The sequence below is a fragment of the Cylas formicarius genome, unplaced genomic scaffold, assembly GCF_029955315.1.
Source record: "Cylas formicarius isolate icCylForm1 unplaced genomic scaffold, icCylForm1.1 PGA_scaffold_2__14_contigs__length_35257938, whole genome shotgun sequence".
In the NCBI taxonomy this organism is placed as follows: Eukaryota; Metazoa; Arthropoda; class Insecta; order Coleoptera; family Brentidae; genus Cylas; species Cylas formicarius.
Window position 1 is genome coordinate 13060030 of NW_026844319.1, and position 19123 is coordinate 13079152.

Sequence of the window (19123 nt, forward strand, 5' to 3'; positions counted from 1 at the left end):
ACCTTAATAGGCATATGCCATCTGGACAATTTCTTTCGTGGTTTGATGCTAGTGGTAGTATTGAATATGAAAAACGGAAAGTGATAAAACGGAATGCTGCCGATGAGGAAAAAAAATTGGAACGTTTGCATCTTCTTCTTGTGGTGCCTATCCGTTACATCCGTAACGGATAGGCACCACAAGGGATAATGTTATGCGTACTTTGTCAACTGCTGCACGAAAAAGGCCCTACTGTTGTTGTATTGAACCATGTACGCAAGTTCTTCAACCACGATATCATCCTTCGTCTACCAGGCCTCCTCCTGCCTTCCACCTTGCCCTGCAGAATCAGCTGCAACAAGTCATACCGCTCGCTGTTCCTCATTATGTGTCCCAGATATTCAAGCTTGCGTGTTTTTATTACTTGTCTTGTCTTTACCCATTCTTTCTAGGACCCTAAGATTGGTTATATTGTTGATCCATGGAATTCTTAAAATGCGTCTATATAACCGCATCTCAAATGACTCGATTCTTATACATGCAGCCTCAGTTAAAGTCCAGGATTCCACCCCGTAGAGTAGCACTGGAAAGACCTAGCACCTCAATAGTCTGATCTTAGTTGGCAGTGATAGATCATGGCATTTAAATAGTTTTGCCATTTTCAGAAATGCGGCTCTGTTCTGTATTTAATCTCCAGAGAGTGATCCCAGGTTTCACTTATCTTGGTTCCGAGATAAGCACACGTTTAAACTCGTTCTATATACTGGTTATTTATAGAGAGTTGGCCAACATGGTTGTTCAGAGAAAGCCCGTATCCTTCACTGACCTCGACCACCCGAACCATCATCTCTTGGTGACTCTCTAGGCTATTAGCTACTACCGTGTCATCTGCGTATCGTATGTTGTTTATATACTCGCCGTTGATCTTAATCCCACTGTTCGTGTCTTCCAGAGCCTCCTGAAAAATTCGTTCCGAGTATACGTTAAAAAGTAAAGGCGACAGCACACAGCCCTGACGGACCTCTCTTTCTATCAAAGTATAATCCGACTCCTCTCCTTCAATGCGCACAGATGCGGTTTGTTGCCAGTACAAGTTGGCAGTTATTCGTGGGTCTTGTTTGCCCAATCCGATCTCCTTCAGAATTTCAATAAGTTTGTTGTGTTGCACGTCATCAAAGGCTTTCTGGTAGTCGATGAAGTAGGCAAACACATCGCAACTGACGTCCCTACCCCATTAGAAATGAACCTGAACACTAACTAGAGTCTCTGTAGTACCTAGCGCGTTTCGAAATCCGAACAATGTGCGGCTTACTTGATCTTCGCATTTTTTAAAAATTCTCCTGTGTATTATTTTCAGAAAGAGTTTGAGGAGGTGGCTCATAAGGCTGATGGCCCGGTAATCATTACACCTCTTTGCATGACGGTTTTTTGGCAAAAGTATAAAAGTCGATTTTAACCACACCTTCGGTATATCCCCCGGTAGAATATATGTTATTGAATACTCTTGTTAGTTGTCTAATGCTGTCCGCATCAAACATTTTTACAAATTCAGAGTGTGTGCCATCCTGACCGGGCGCCTTGCCGTCTTTTAGCTGGGATACAGCCTTCGTGACCTCGTCTACTGTTATTGTTAGCCTGTCTACATTGTTAAGATCTGGAGGACTTTCTGGCCTGGTGTCCGTAAAAAGGTTTTCTATGTAATTTTTCCAAGTGTTCACTTTCTCTTTGACGTCGGTGATCAGTTTGCCGTTTTCATCATGTAGTGTCCCAGATGTATTAGCTTTGTATATTCCGGCTGCTTCTCTGACTTTCTTGTGCATATTAAACGCGTTCTAACGACTCTATTTCTCTGCGTTTTGCACCAAGCCAATTTTCTTTTGCACTTCTTATTTCTCGTCTTATTTTTCTTTGAATATTTTTATACCTCGCGTTGTTGTTTTTCGCTATCTTCGCCTGTCTTCCATAAGTTGTAGAATATTATCGGTCATCCAGCTTTTCTTTTTCTCCTCGTTTGCGACCAAATGCTTGTTTCCGATGTCCCCGAACGAATCAGACATTTTTTGCAGCCATTCATCTGTGTTATCTACTTCCTCTAGTTGTTTAAATTTCCCTGTCAGTACGTTTGTCACTTTCTTCCGTGTTTCCGTTTACATCAAGTTCAAGTTAATCCCCAGGTCAGCAGCCTTCAAGTAGCTAACTTATGTTGTGATACATCCTAAACTACCGCATTGCGCCGTTAGAAAACACAAATATCATCCCTTTCACATGGAAACTACACCAAGAAATTATAGACCGTGATTTTGAATATTGGTAAACTTCTGCACCGTTATAAATGAAGCAATAGAGGCCGATGAAGTTAATTTTCGCAGTTAACCATCATAACATGTATTATTATTTTAACAGTTAATCCAGTGTGGGTATTGGTATTGGTATTGGTATTGGTATTAAAGGGGGGCGCCCTCGCGGGCGTCCAAGCAGATGATACGGGGTCTCCTCCCCTTCCATGCACCACCTACACTCCGGGTCGTCTCCAATGCCTAGCAAGCAAAGATGCCTCCTAAGCCTGCAATGTCCTGTGTAGGCCCCTGTTAGTGCTCTACACTCCCTTCTGGTCAGTCTAAGCAGCTCCCTGGTCCGAGGAAGGGCGGGCCCATCCATCATAAGCCTCGCCTGCCTCATTCCCGGAGCAACTCTCCAGCCCCCCGCGGCCCGGTCTCTCGCCCAGGCTTCGAGAGTTCCCCGCCTCACACGGGGGGATCCCCAAGCGGGGCTCTGGCCCTATATGCCTATGCGAGGAGATCCAGTGTGGGTACGGGAAGTGCAAAACTAAGACCATCGATCACTTAATGTGTGTGGTGTGGAATAATAAAACCTTTTAAAGTTATTGGACCATATTTTATTGGGAGATATTGCACTGAATTGATTTGCTTCTGCACTTTTCGCAACTGTGATTCGATTTGGTGGTGGACAAGTCTTTTTTTTCTTTTCATTCTTTTTTGATCGCCCATTCGATAGAGTTTCAACTGCAAATAGAGAATATAAACACAATAACAAACAAAAGTGAGGTTAGGCTACTATCTTTTTTTTTAATGAATCGGAGAGTGTTTTTTTAAATTACCTTAAATTTTTAAATAAATAATAAATATAATTCTTCCGCTAAAATGATCTTCACAAAGGTAAATGTGGCTATTTAGTGGAATATTTCTAGGTTGGCGTCTAATGGGTTTTAGCCATGTTTCCTTGGAATAGGTAATTTAATAAATGTTACGAAGATATGATACAATAAAGGTAAACTCAAAAAGAACTGACAACTCATGAGAAAATGTCTACATTATGTGGTAGTGGGAAAGTGTTCAGTTCAAATTAAATTGTTTACTACAACGTTAATATGCCCCTTATAGGGTATCACTTATTTAGAGGAAGTACTTTTTAAATCTCATTAAGTATTTTGATTCAATAAAAAAATATCTGCAGATTTGTTATAGAGTTTGAGTGAATCCAGCAATTAGTTAACTGTCTTTTGTTGTGGTAAGTAACAACGCGTTCTTTTACATTTTTGCTTTATACAATATTCAGGACGGGATTGAACTAGCTTTTCCATAATTATCCGGTCCACATATTCCATAATCGCTCCTCAAAAAATTGGTCTCAACAAAATTTCTCCACTCGGCACCCCTAATTCGTGGCTGCGCTGGACCGAATATATATCGTCGAAACGATCAGGCCGTTGTTTCCGCTTCTGCGAAAAACACGACGCTTACGCTCGATTCCTCCTGGTCCCTTTAGCCCGTAGCCCTCGTCCCGCCAATGGACGATCCCGAGATCCAGGAGACCGTCGAGGCGATCCTGGGCAAGGGCGCCAAAGTGGTGGATTGCGAAAAGAAGTCGTCTATCAAGGAAGAGGAGGTGCTCTACATCAACGGTATCCCGGTGACCCTCGAGGGTAGGGACGGCATGGCGATCAAGCAGGCGCTGATAACAGGTCAGGTGCCGCCTTGCGACCTCCTCAACAAACTACTGATCGACACGGGGATCCTGAAGACACCTGTCAAGCTAGACACGTCGCTAAGTGTGACGAGCACGACCGTGACTAAAGAGGAGGTGACGGTGTCGCGGGGCGGCAAAGTGGTAGACGAGAGGAGCCGCGAAACCAAAGACCGAACGTTCTACACGAGCGCCATGACGGAAATCTTCGAACCGGTGAGGCTAGTGCCTAGCGCCGCGGCACTTACAAACGGCCGTTACGACGACGACGGCGGCGCTGGTGACGGGTGGCCAAAATTCGGTAGCAGTTCGAGCGCGTCCAGTTACGAATCGGAGGAACCGGCAGGCGAGGAACTATTGGCCGGCTCCAAGCAGTGCCTGAGCAAAGACTCGGGTCACCTGAGCAGTTCGGGCGTCACCACCGACAAGGTCGACTTTACTCAGAGCTCCATCGACTCGCTCAGCTCGTTCGACGAGACGGATTTTGTCAGTGATCAGCTGAGCAAGTGCGTTTCGTTCGTAGGCGACGGATACGTTAACGGATATCTGGTAAGGGTAAATTACTGAGTGCTTAAAAGAAGGATAACGTCGTAAATTTCAATTTACATCTCTACTTTGCGTGTAGTTCGTGTTTTCGATTTATAGTTGGCGCAAACGGTTTGAGGGGCGTAGGGGGGCCTCGGCTCGATTTTGACTATAGTAAGTTCAGAAAAGTTTAGAGTAATAAAACTTTATTAGGTATGCAGATGAACTACACTTTCATTGTTGGGCAACGATTTCAAATGGTTTGCCAGAGGCGCACCGGTAGTATACTCGTAAAATGGAAAGAGGTTTATTTTAGGGGACTAAAAATTATTAATTATGTACGTAGTAATAGGTATAGTCCGACACACGATAAATGATTATTATTAAGCATTTTAGAATAATTTGAATCTTTGCTATCACTATCATTCAAAGATATAATTAATGGTTTTACAGTATCCCAAGTTTTGTTATAATTATTTCCAATTTTAAGTACAACTGTTATCTGGTACTAATTCGCTCTGGGTTTTAATTACTTCAATTATATGGTATGACATTTTTTGGTTTATATTACTGCGTCCAACTTTGTCTACCCGTCTGGGAAATAAGTTTTATCATACGATCGTATCATCAATAAGTATTTTCAAAATAAAAGTCATGCTGACTAAGGAATCAGTATCATAAAATATTACTCTGCCTGGTGGGATATTTGAAAGAAGAGAATTTTTTATCCAATTTTAAAAAAATCACTTCTCATATCCTAGTAGTAGCCTAATGAGCAGTCTTTAATATTTTTTGCTGAAAATAGCAAAGCATTTGGCACCCTAGCATGGACATTCTTTTTCCTCTACCAGGTACATTTGAAAATGCATTTCGATGAAGAATGATGCCACCCTTCCTTTCGATTCCAGTCTCGTCTGAATAATATATGTTTCGTTTTTCTACGCGCAATTGATGAATTTGAATTAATATTTATTCTCTCCATTCCACCAATCGTTGGATCTCTTTAATGCAACCGTGCTTGTCCATATTTTTAAATCTAAATCCGATTTTATGCAGAAATCGGCGCAATGTTTCACGGCTGCCAGTAAATAAGTCAACCATTTTCTTTTAATTTCTGTTGCAAAGTGACGGAATCCGATTACTCTCATCTATCGCATACACTTCTCTACGAATCTTGAATTATTCTTTTGTCACATCGTGCGTTCCTTTCTAGTAAATCTTTATTAAGGAATCGACGCAAGGTGGACCCTGGGATTGTCCTCCCAATGGCAGCCTCCATGCAAACAAATTTTGCATTACAAAATATAAAAAATATAAGTATTATGTAAATGTTATCTTCATATACTCGTAAAACGATACTCTTACAGGATATATTCAAATGACACTTTTTTGATAGTTATTCTCTTCGCATGCGCAAATGATTTTAAAATTTCTGAGGTGCCCACAGAACTAACATAAAAATAGCTCCCTGCACTGATAAACGCATTTAAATCGGCTTTTTATTGCTTTATTCTATAGAGGGTACAGGGTCAGGCAAGCCATTAAGCCATTAAACATTATAAAGAAATTAATTTATAAAAAATCATAGTATTTTTCGTCTTCTGAATAACTATCATGTGTCCAGTGTCATTCGTCTGCTTTTACTCCGCTATAAGGGAATAATAACAGGCAATATGGTAAGTGGTAAGTGGTCAAAATGACAATAAAGCTTATTTATTAGTATAGGATTTACAATAGGGATCAAAAATAATTTTATTGCGGAAACATTTACTTACTCTTATGGCCTACGGCGAAATTGAGCGGAACTGAACGGAATTTTCCATATTATAGTTTTCTAAATAAAATTTTTGCGGGTCACGGACTTAAGCGGTGACCGTCTAAACATATCAAAATTTGCCAGCCATTTTTAGGTCAAATTTAGACGCATTGTACAGGATTGTCGTAACTGGAATGTTTTAAAAAAACCTCTATTTATAATAGTAAATAGAGATCTTGTCATGCGGTTTTTACCATATCCCAAAAATCGAGCCCGTGTCATCATCTAACTTGATTTTACTCTGTCTGGTTCAGAAAATGCGTTTCCGAACCACCCTGTACACCATAATTTGTTGGCACAGTTAAATAAGGCATTTAGGAGAAGAATTTCTGGCCAGTTTTTGTTAACAAGGCAATTTTCTAATTCTTAGCCCTTCTTTGTTGGAACTGCAAGTCGCACCCCATTATAAGAATATTAGAAGATCGTGTTTCAGTACAGGGCGGTACTCAGCCCATAGGAACAACGTTTGCTAGGATGCATTTTAAGACACTTTTAGTTTTTGAAGAATATTGCACGAATTTGTTGTTTTTCTTATGGAAGTATTTATTAATAAACGAGTGACCTAAAAAAAAATCTAACCGAACGTGTTCCATACTTTATTTTTTCTACCACCATAAGTTTTTGGATATATTTTTTCAAAATAACATGACTACATTCAACTGAAATTACTGTCAGAATTGACGAATGTGAAAATTCAAGCCGTAGGTAATATTTCCGGAAACATCCGATTGCTTCCAAACCCGTGCGGTAATATCTCGGAAATGTCCGAAGTGGCTCGCAGCCACAGGAAATGAAACTAACGTGGTAAAATAACACTTTCTACGCGTTAGATCGGTGTATAATTAGGTATTTTACAAAAGGTCGTAGAAAAAATAAATTTTCTAACATTTTCAAATTCCAAAGGCAGCAAGCGACAATAAAACTTTTATTCCGCATGTTCTGCGAAAACTCTGTAGCTATAAGCCTAAGGGAGTAGAAAACATTTATTACTAAATATTTGATGGCCGTTCTGGAAATATTTATAAATATGAATTACCTGCTTCCTAAACATTTTCATTGGCAACATTTTAACGTTTATTTCTCCGAGTTAGTTAGAATTACAATAAATACGTACAATACGGGTACACTACGGCTACGACTTTGCTCAAAGTGTTGGATGATATCCTGCTCTGAAAAATCTTAAAAAAAAACAATGTGTGTACACGAATACAATTTTTCTAAATCCCATTTCTACACAGCAGCCTATTTGCACAATTAAAATTAAAAAAAATATTTTAAGTTCAATACAAAGTGAATATTGGCTTGCCCAATGGTTTAGTAAGCAATTATGTCAGTTTTATAGTATTAGCGCTTTTATTAGTCTATGTCATTTTTGGAAGGAGTTTACCCAAAGTACCCAAAATCGAATTTTGGACACTCGGTACGGACGCGGCCGTGAGCATGGCCGCACCTAATAGGCGGCTAATAATAAGTAACGGCAATGTGCAAAGGTTGTTTCGGTTTTTCCCGGTCGAAAAATCACCGTCCGCCATTGCGGTAAAACGGGAACACCGCGTCTTCGGCAACAGATAATTACCCACCCCCGTTCGATTTTCCGTTTTATTTTTAACGTTTCGGCGAGAGGTTGTTAACACCCAACGGTTGTTTTTTTTTATTTATAGCCTACCATTTTCGGGACAGTGGCATCGGATCTAACACCCAAGGACTGCTCGAACAGGAGGGTAAGTGCGAGGCGACCGCTTTCGCGGAAATAACACGCAGCAAGACGCTGCTCTCCTAAGAATAGCTTTATGAGGTTGGGAAACTTTTAATTTCATAACTCGTTTTAAACATTTTCTATATAGCACTAGACTTATACACTGACAATTCCATCGTGAACTTATTCGTGAACTTGGTTAGCGAACCAATTTCACGATTGCAACCAATGCCTGCTCTAGTCTACTTAAAAATCATATGGTTTAATTATCATATGCGAGGGTTTCTTAAAAATTTTCCGACCTAACAATGATACAAAACATTTTTTCTCTTTTTTTTATTTTTCTACGTAGTTTCCATGTAACATGTACACTTCTCCCAGCGATGCTCCCATCTCTCTAACCCATCCAAACAGTACCCAGCATTTTTTTCCGCAAAATAGTTGTTCGTTTCACGAAAACCTTTGTCCTCTGAGCGCCGTTTTCAGATCTGCTAAGTAAGGCGAATGGTCAAGCAGTTCAATCCGTAGTTCGTGAATTTTCGCTATGGCAACCGCTGTATGTTTTGGTGAAACAGGATTTTTTTTTTGCAAATTTGACCGTTTTCCCGCAATTTCTGCCCTCAGCTTGTCAATACGTAGTATGTCCCTGTAATGCTTTTTCCTTTTCGAAGGAAATCGATTAAGATAACTCCATAGTTACCCCAAAAAACAGTCGCCATCACTTTTCCATCCGAAAAAACAGTTTTTCCTTTTTTTCGGAGTTGGTTCGCCCTTCAACTGTATTTTTGATTCGAGCATACAATGGTGTACTAAAGTTTCATCTACAGTAATTAATGCCCTAACAGAGTGTTGGAAACTTGGTAACGTGGAACTGTGGTAAATGACAGTGCATACACCCAGTAAATCACAATTTTAATTTGTTTAGGTAGGCGTATTGCCTTTCAAAAACAAATATTTTATAATAGCTCTATATTCAATTTTTTACATTTTCACGAAGACGCTCATATCGATTCACTCAAACGAGTTTCAACTAAAAACGACGCGTCGTACTGCGGCTGAAACTTTAGTAAGTAACTGTCAAGAGGTGCACAAATCGCCCTCGTGCTCAATTGCCGTTGTGTTGACGTAGAAAGTAAAAAGTTCTTAATTAGTTTTAACATAAAAAAACTTCTTGCCTCACTTTTATTGGTGTAGTATTCTTGAGGCAACACTAAGATTTGAGGCAAAATTTAACGTTGTTATTATTTTTAGTACACTGCTTGGGCTTTATTTGTTATCCAAAAGCCCCGATATTTAAAAAAAAGTCCTCGGCTACCGTCAATTAATTTACTTATAAGTTCTTACAGTGTTGACTATGTACTATCGATCTAAAATATTTTTAACGCTGCGACGTTGTTGCTTCTTAGAAAAAGTAGCATCAAAATTGAAATTTTAAATTTTACAGCATGTATATTATTGTATTTTCCGATAATACTTTGATTATTTTTTAATAATTCGTTCCTGTACCTATCTTTAGTGCTTTTCATGAAATTAATTGTTTTCTATATTTTTCGACCAAAACATGAACAAAAAAGAAAAAGTTGCCAGAACTAAGAGAAGCTTTACAAACCTTTTTGCGAAAAACGTTTTAAAAACTATTTACATTAACAAAATATTAAGTACCGACAATTACGTAAAAATCTAATGGAGTGAGATCGGACGATCTTCGAAACATCGATACTAATGGTCATTAAATAATTGGTATAATTCTTGTGACACCTTTCCCGTGCAGTGAGTCTGGGCTTCATCTAGTTGGTGCGAAATCCCTGTAGGCTAAGATTCTCGAGAAAATCATTTAAAGTTCTAAAATTATGATAAAGTAATTCAGTTTTTAGAGAAACTTGCTTTTATTTCAGAAAACATTTTATTTAGGTATAGGGACATGATGCATCATTCAAAAAAGAATTTAATTTGCTCTTAGAACATCTGATAATATGCATAATATGCATTCAAAAAATGTACTTTTCACCGTATTTGTATCTGTAAGAAAAATGTTTTGACCAACCCTGTATAGTGTAGAACTAATTTTAATATAAAGAAATTCTGTTCTATACCTCTCTTGGTTCCATTGTAACAGTAATAAAAATTTAATTAAAGCTACATTTTGGTTGGAAAAATGAAGAAAATAATTATTTTCGCGAAAACCGCTGAAGGAACGTATTATTAAGAAAAAATCATAAAGTATTACGATGTTTCATTTAAAATATCATTGTTGAGGTTGTTTTTTCGAAGAAGCGGCAAGGTCCCAGCGTTAAAAATATTTTCGACCCAGAGCATGGAACTAAACAAATTTCCCGAACAATCGAATGTACCGTGCGCCATAAACGTGTAAGGTACCATCAACCGTGAAACACCCCGTATATGAAAAATCTTTTGTATTGTTCTATTCGAGCTTCGATTGCCTCGTCTCGTGCTTCATATGAGAATTTTTTTTCTTCTTGCATGAACATGATATCGTGCTATTGTTGATTCGAAATTAACTTCGACGTTGATTTTCTCAGCTAGTTGTCGTGCATCATCAATAATTTCATTGACGCACTTTTCCGATCAAAGATTCTTTAAAAAAAAATACAGTTCTTTATTAGATCGCTCTCCTTTAAACCTTACCTTGCCCCTAACGAAAGAAAATAATCTGTATGAAATAATCCATGTATAATACAGGTAATCAACGAATCAATACTCACATGATTTTCTTTTCTATTCCCATTTCGAACAAGCTCCTGCCTGCTGTGGGGCTTGACACTTTTGTTAAACTAAGCGTGTTGCCCTTTTATTGTTTGTTGTTATCAAAATTATGGATTATAATAGTATATTTTTTTAGCTGTTAGGTAAATGAAGAGAATATATTAAATCTGCGTTATTTTCATAAAAATAAATTATTGTAACTTAAATTTTGTCACATTTAGAACGAAAATGCAGATGTGCCACTACGAGCAAACGCAGAGCCCCTAAAACGGACCCACTTTTATCTCAAATAGTACTCAAACAAATTAACGAAACGAATGAACAAATTAACGAAATCTTTCGGAAATTTTTGCGTCAATGCGGTAATCCCAAACGTTAAAATAAATCAAAAATAATGGTTCTGTTAGTATTATAAAACAATATAATCAACGTTTTACGTTATTCCATAAAGCCTAATGAAACAATGAAAAGACAACTTTTTTTAAACTTGTAGAAAAAGTTCGTTAAAACTGTCTACAAACTTTTGGTGAAAATAATGAATTAGATTAGCTAAGACAACCAATACCATCTTCTGTACCTATCGCATCTCGAAGGAGTGTATTCTTTGTCTCTAGTTGAGCTTTCATAAAGGTCTGAATTTAAAATTTTCATTTAAAATCCTCAAAAACTGTTTAAATTGTTCAAGACCCTTTTTAAAATCTGCAAAAAGTTATTAGCAATAAAAACAAGCACAAGGGTAACATTGCATTTGCTAATTCTTGAGTATTTTTTTGTAGAACAGACTGTCCCCTAAATATCCAACTAAAGACTAGTATGAATTAACTCTGTTCGAAAACAATAAAAACATTCAAACTTAACCTCTAAATGCTATGAGTTAGTTAAACGGTTAAATGACATTTTGAGACGTCAAATAAAGGTGAAGGAAATTGTTTAGTTTTCCAAAAAATGAACACACTCCATTTTTTAATAATCTTATCGGTTATGTTCGAGAAAGAGGTATGTAATAGAATTTACATACCAAAAATGGATCGTACATTATTTTACAATAATTTAAGTTTTATTAATTAATTAAAACGAGAGTAAACTCAAAAAATGAAGCGTGATAAAAGTATTTACAAGTAACTCAATTGACAATTACATTCTTTCTTGGTGAAGAATGTATTTGAAAGGCATTCGAATATTTTATTAGATACACTTATCTAATTTTAATATCTAAGTAAATATCTATTTTTGCATAAAAGCACGCCATTGTCGCAAAATCAAAATATTCTTGGGAGGGCTGAATGGGTCTCGTAAATTCTATTAGCGCTCGGCTATTACTTTGACCCAAATAACTCCGCGGTCCGAACACGGAGACGCGATAATTAAAGGAACGCTAGTGAATGGCCGCTATTAATTTTTAATGAAACCTATTTTTAAAACGTAAATACGCGTAACGGCTGCTGTATGGCCGGCGCGTGTAAGACACAGGCAAATTAAAAAAAGAGAGACTCCTTCCATGTTATTTATTGTCATATCGTTTGACGTCATGTGACACTAGCGACTACGTGGATTACAAGGAGAACTAGTGCCTATTAAGTCAAATTATTATTTTTGTACTGTTATGTACTGATACATGGAATATTTTACTTCAAATTATAAATAATTCATAATAAATAAATCACAGCTAAACAAATAGTAAACAAAAACGAAAACTTTTATTAACTCCAAAAAAAATGGACAAATCTAATATCAATTAGTTGGAATCTTAGGATTCGTTTTCGTTTTTTAAATGAAAGAGTTGGGGAGTTTTCTCCCTCCCTCTCATGATTTTTTTCAAGGACTATCAAAATGTAGATTTCGCAATTTGGATCAGTACTGATGACGTCATAATATTATTTTAACCTGTCAAATATAGAACTGGCGGTTTGGTAGGGTTGGGGATAGCGGTTTGTTTATATTAATTTTTTATAATTTTTTATAATCCTAACCCTTTCATTTCATATTCTCCGCTTCTCCTGTTTCAAGGATCAGGTAGTTTTTGAAATAGATATGACAATATTAGAAATTTGGCCAATTGCAGCAATTGTAGTGAAAGCACTATTGAGAAAATGGGAAAGTATGTACTGACCGAATCGTAATCAATGAATATTTTTAATTGGTGATCAATTTTTGCTTGCGAAGTTTTAGTTAAAAGTATCAGAATTTCTGAACTCTCTGAACCCATAGAAAGTACATCTCATTAAATGCCTTAAAAAACCAAAGTCTATAATTTCCAGAATATCTAAATCATATCCTTAATTTTTCAAAGAAACTCCCGCAGGGTACTGTAATACTTTTTACAAATCTTCTGGATTCCTTCTATGTCCGTTGTTTATAAATGAAACTTGCTGACGTTTCGCGATACATCGTGTTGGCTTCTTCAGAGATAGTTTGACAGCTCTGTAAGAAAGAGAGTTATAACCGATGATTTTTGGTATCAGAATGGCTCAATGTTATTTTATTATTTTATATTATTAAAGAATTGAAATTTATTATTAGTTTCAAATTCGATGGTTGGGGTGTATATAGTCTAAATGGCTAACAAAAGTGTCGTCAACATAGCGTTTCCACAATTTTGGTTTCTTCGCAAAAGTTTCTATAACTATAAATACATTTTATATAATTGGTAATAATGGATAACACATAGCTTTTCTTGACGTTTGTTCATAAATTTGGCGGTACAAGATTTAGTTCTACATTCTCCGATTTTCACATATCAGAAATAATGTGGGAGTTTCCGCAATATGGACTTTAGTAAAGAATTCTACGTCGAATTTAATCAGAATGTGAGTTATGTAGGAAACTATCAGCTAGATATTTTGCTAGAGAGTGTGTTGGCGCTGACAATAGGTCGAAGGGGTAATCCTGGTTTGTCAATCTTAGGGATCCCGTAGAGACGAGGAATTTCATGAGGGGTGATATGCTTTGTCCATAGAGGCTGTAGTTAAGTGGACGACAAGATCCGTCTTTAAGAATATCTTCCATTTTTTTCCTTTATTTGCTTTTAGAATTTCGGGATTAGATTTTAGAGCTACGTTTTCAGGGTTTGAAAAATTAGATTTCGAAGGTTTCGATTTTTTAAGGATTTTTGCGTTCAAATCGAAATTTCATCAGCTAGAATAGATTCGACATTTCAAATAATTTGCAAGAACTGATTTTTCCGTTTCCGAAAGTTGTTCCGATGACACATTTGCCTCATGTTTGGTAGTTGAGAAAAGTTTCGCTAGTGTTGACGTTAGTTTTTCAAATTTTTGAATGTTATTCTGAATACAGGATAAACAACTTTGTTATGAATCATATTTGAAAGGGTATCGAACTCAGATTGGGACAACATGGAAGCAATTTCAAGATGTAGAGACAGAAGAGTGTTATTGATTTGGTCTATGTCTTTATTGGTATGGTGAATCCTTTCTTGAAGTGAAGCAAAACTAGTTTTACGAAGAATTTTATAGGCGAATGAGGTTTTGACATAATTGGTAACAACAAGATGATTGGCGAAAGGTCAGCAAGTTTGATTTATCAACAACCTACGCAGGAGGAATCCAGAAGATTTGTAAAAAGAATTCATCTTCTATTTCCATATTAAATAATTTAAATACTGAACCACTCAAAACTATTGAACCACTCACTAAATAAACCAATTACTACCGTTTACGTTTTCATTTGAACAATTTAACTAAATAGGTACACAAATAAAAACAATATTTTAAGAAATGCCTATTTTGTTTTAAAATTGGGTAGTTTTTCGGTTTTCTGTGTCCACCACGAATGTATTCTAAGGAAAAATACCCAACGTCTATGTCTTCTTTCACCTACTACAGATGCTACATGCTACGCGTACATAAGTTGTAACTCAATTGTCCAAATTCAGTACGCGTTGCGCTACAGACACAATGTTTTATCCATCACTCTGCTGTTGTTAGTTTTATTTTAATTTTACGACACCATGATTTTATTTGTTCGCAGAGTTTACCACAGACGCCGCAAATCAAGAGCTTCTCGACGATATTCTCGGGCGACTCGAATCAGGAATCGTCGGCGGATTCGGGAATACATCACGACAATGTAGGTCAAGTTTTGATAAATCTTTCGCGCGCATAGGCAACTAGATATATCGAGAATTTAAGGTTATAAAGATTGATGCTTTTTAATTTCTACTTTTAGAGTCTTGATAGGTGAAATTGTCAAAGTTCTTTCAAAGGTCTTTCGCCTTACTACGTTCTGGTATCTCTCCCAGTCTCTAAAGACATTTTATCGCCAAAAGTGTGGGCAGGCGAACGATTTTTCAATTATTAATAATTTTTATGGAGGCGGTGCGTTTGTCCTCTCTCATTTACTTAGTATTTATCGGTACCTAAAAGAGGCTGTCCGTGGGCGTTTTTATGACTATAGTTCCAACGGCGAACTACTGATTACATAATTTCTGATTTGCGCATCGGCTTACGTGGCGAAGCAAAATGTCGAAACAAGACCCATTGAATTTAAGATAATGTGAAACGGTAAGCAAGAAGGTACTTTTTGCCCTAAATCCTTTGTAGAATTGATTAAATTTCAACACAAAACAGTTACGGAGAAAAAGTGAAGCGTATAGTTGGTTGCATATTACCGCACTGTGTTTTCACTGGTCCATAGGGTTCAAATAATAGGTATAGAAAGTAAAACCGTTACCTTATACTATTTAAAAGAAAAATAATTGTTTTTTTTTTCGAACAACGTTTTTGAAGTCCAATTGCATAAAGAAAGGTACAGTTGGTAGGTGACCCGGTGTTCCGGTTTGTATTATTTTGTTTATAACGTCGCCTGGCAATGCGCGCTTCTTGTGGCCAATTGCGGGCGTATGACACAAGTGTGTACTACATTGCTCACTATTGCTAAATTGGAATTTTTATTTTCCATATATATTTTTTTTTTATTAGTATTGAATTGATAGAATAGTATGGATGTGAATTTTGAGGTTCTGTTCTTGTAATGATTTTTACCTACTCATAGACAATTAATTGCCAATTTAATTCCAACAACTTGGTTGAAAAAACAACGCACCCATTATATCAATGGGTGGGGCAGCATTGTTATTAATATCGAGTTAAGTTCGATATACTTTAAGCCAGAAAGACGCCCGATAAGACGGTCGAATCTGTAATTGAATTTAGGCGAAGTGGAATCTAATTGAGATCAATCGAACGCAGCTCGTATGTACAGGCTATTAAAAATTTGACATCTCTTACACTTCTCTCGATCGCAAAAGCTGCGAGGTTTAGTTGCAGGGCAATATTTGATATGGTGTAAATTATTCTAAATATACCGGGTGTAGGTGTAAGGGCCAGTAGGTACAGCATTGAGGAAACAGATGTTCCGAAATGACCACCAGAGGGCGTAATTGCCATCTTGAATTTTAAAATGCGTTTTCTAAAAAAAATCGTTATACGAATGATACTTAGAGTGAACACTGTAGTAAAGGTGAGACCAATTCAAATCTTTTTTTTTAGATGGTGTTTACTCTAACTCTAAAAAAAGTGGTGGGTGCTCCAACATTGCGTTAAACAAATAATTGTAATGAATACTTGGGCATGGACTAACAAAAACTGTTTCCTGTATACCTTTCACTAACTTTTTGTACCGCAGATTGTTTAAAATAAATATTTTTTCACAGAAACTGACCAAAACTAGTCTCATCAAGCGGATGACTTTGAAACTACATGTGATTAATTGACTCAGGTACCTTAAAGCTAAAAAGTGGTTTCTATTTCTAAAAAAAACTCTTGGAAGATTTTTTAAATTTGTAATTTTTTCATCAACTTCAATGTATGCAATTGAAGTTTTAAGTATAGAAAAATTTTTAAAATATTGTGATAACCTATAAAATTAGCTGCAGGAAAATGAAATATTCCATAATTAAAATAAGCCACGAATTGTTAGACCTTTTAATTTTTGGTAGCTGTAGTCTGAGCAATACACAGAGACTAATTTCCGAACGGACCACCCTGTATATATCGCGCGCTGTGGATTGTCCTGCGCAATTAATTCAATTACGATTACAATCATTCCCATCGTTTTTCTATAATTGTTCCTGAATTGCGCGTTTATCTAAAAAAGGTTAGTTTTCTTGCAACAACAAACACCTGGTGTCGCGCGTACATGTGGAAAAACTATTCAAGGTCAAAAACTGTACCGTCGATACCATCGCACCTTGATTACATTTTTCGTATATACCGGGCGGACTCATAAGAAAAACTTTGAAATTTTTTGTTTAACCATGTTGTCGAACAGAAAATGCCCTAGAACTTATTTTCAAGTTTCTGAAAAGTTCCAAAGCTTGCAAAATTTTCTTGTATTAACCATAGTTAGAATTAGTCGTGATTTAAAGCTGAGACAAATTGAAATCATTTTTTTTGGCCCTTTGCTCTTTGCTCGATCTCTGAAAGCAAAAACAATTCTTTCGAAAATGGCTTGGCATATCCATATGTTTTTAGGTAGAATGAACTGCTCTTTTGTTATTCTAGTACAAAGGCAAAAATTCTAAACAAAATAATTCAAAACCAATGCCAAATTCGCGTTTCTCATCTTCAACACTAATTTTTCCTCTTGGAAATTATTGTCATTTTTTGAACATTAAATTTTGTCTTCTTTTCAATCACTAACATTTGCCACCACATTTACTGAATAAATTCTATTTCCTGTTGCTGCTGCTCAGATATAAATTGTAATTTAAGTTTTAAAGTGCAGTTGACAAAATGAAGTACCACAATTATTTTTAAGTGGTCAAGCATTGGTAATTATCATAGACATATTAAGAAATTATCATTTAAATAGTACATTTTTTTATTTAAAATCATAATTATTACGAAAATCTGCTAATGAAGAGAAACATATAATCGCAAATAAAAGACTTCCGAAAATAAATAATATTAATATTATGTACTAATTTTAACCAATTTTTATCTGCAGAATGAAACAACAAATAGTTCAAAATAAATTATCGATGCGTTTGTATACCCACCTTGTATGTAATTAATGGTAAGATCATAAAATCCGCTGACGGCTGCTCTCAGTACATTCGGTGTAATATTTAAAATTCTTCACGATTATTAAACGGTCAATCGCTACAAACTTTTTGGAATGATATCTAGTGAGCGGAAAGCCACCGTGGTAGGTATTTCGTCCTAATCATTTGTTACCAAATTCTGTATTTAACAATTCAGTAACAATTCTAGAAGAATGCGGATCATGTACAAATTATAGTTTATGACATCTTTCCGAAAACAAATTCTTCAAAAATTCCGATAATTCGTTTTTAAAAAAAATTAAGTACTATTAATTTGTTGTTAATAATACCGCACCTCACATTTTTTTTGATAATATTGGTTTTTATTCGGATATTTATTAGACTACCAATTACAATTTCCTCAGATTCATCTCAACAAAGAATATGTTTTTGTGATATTTAGTTTTTCTGAGAATATTTGAGTATAATCTGAGAATAATCCGAAATTTCTTGAGTGAATCGTCTGGGATTTTCGATAACTGCCTCAAGCACTGATTTTCTTCATTACATACAGTTTGAAGACAATCATTCTTAATGCATTTTCACTCTGAAGTCACTTTTTGCAATGCGTTAAAATCTTATAGTTGAATAATGAATTTGTTTGTCTGCATGTCGCCCGTTTAAGGTATCTGCTGTTTCACGCACTGGTTTATAATTAATTTCATATATTAAAACTAACTCTGCTTTCTCAGATAGTGTTAACTGTCTTGGATTAGCCAGTTGAAATAATATTTCTTGATAATTAAGCAATTATTATGTGACAATAACAATAAATGCCTTCAGACTGTCATAATGTTTACTTCAAAGTCTCATCTCTTTATATCATGGATATCTGCGATTATTTAAGTAGGATTTTATGTTTGTCAATTAATAATAATTATTAAGTAATTAGGTAATTAATATTGCTATTTGAATGGCGATTTCTTAATATGTCTGTTATAATAAGTAGTGCATTGACTAGTTAAAAGGAATTTTTATAAAATTTTGAGGTGGTATTAAATGTCGTTGCAACAAATAAAATTTGTGTTTCGCCAAAAAATTAAAAATCTTAGTTAAATTTACAAATAAGATCGAATTGGAACAAGAATTTGCAGTGGATTTATTTTTTTTTATTTTAGCAGGCCATTTTGATATTAAAAGACAACCTTTATTTCTAAACAACTTTTCTTAATAACATTTTGCTCAATTTTTTAAAAATTAATTTACTCCTGTGCAATTTCTGTATTTTATGTTCTATCCCCTATGCTCTTTGACTTGCAAATGTCAAATGTCAATATGATTGTGGAACATGCACCAACTTTTAGCAATAGTATTTTTATAGTATTTTATTTGGGCA

General features: G+C 35.9%; 1 protein-coding gene across 6 annotated transcripts in view; it reads left to right on the forward strand.

Moving 5' to 3' along the window:
* LOC132698758 (ras-GEF domain-containing family member 1B-like) overlaps nucleotides 1–19123 on the forward strand; it is a 151901-nt gene that overhangs the window by 121177 nt on the left and 11601 nt on the right. For 5 of the 6 annotated variants that reach the window (XM_060664991.1, XM_060664995.1, XM_060664993.1 and 2 more), the window contains 2 exons: nucleotides 7966–8025; nucleotides 14712–14810. In XM_060664991.1, the coding sequence (XP_060520974.1) occupies nucleotides 7966–8025; nucleotides 14712–14810 (159 nt within the window). Of the gene's footprint in view, nucleotides 1–3765; nucleotides 4513–7965; nucleotides 8026–14711; nucleotides 14811–19123 lie in introns of all 6 variants that reach the window. The other variant, XM_060664990.1, reaches the window with a different exon arrangement.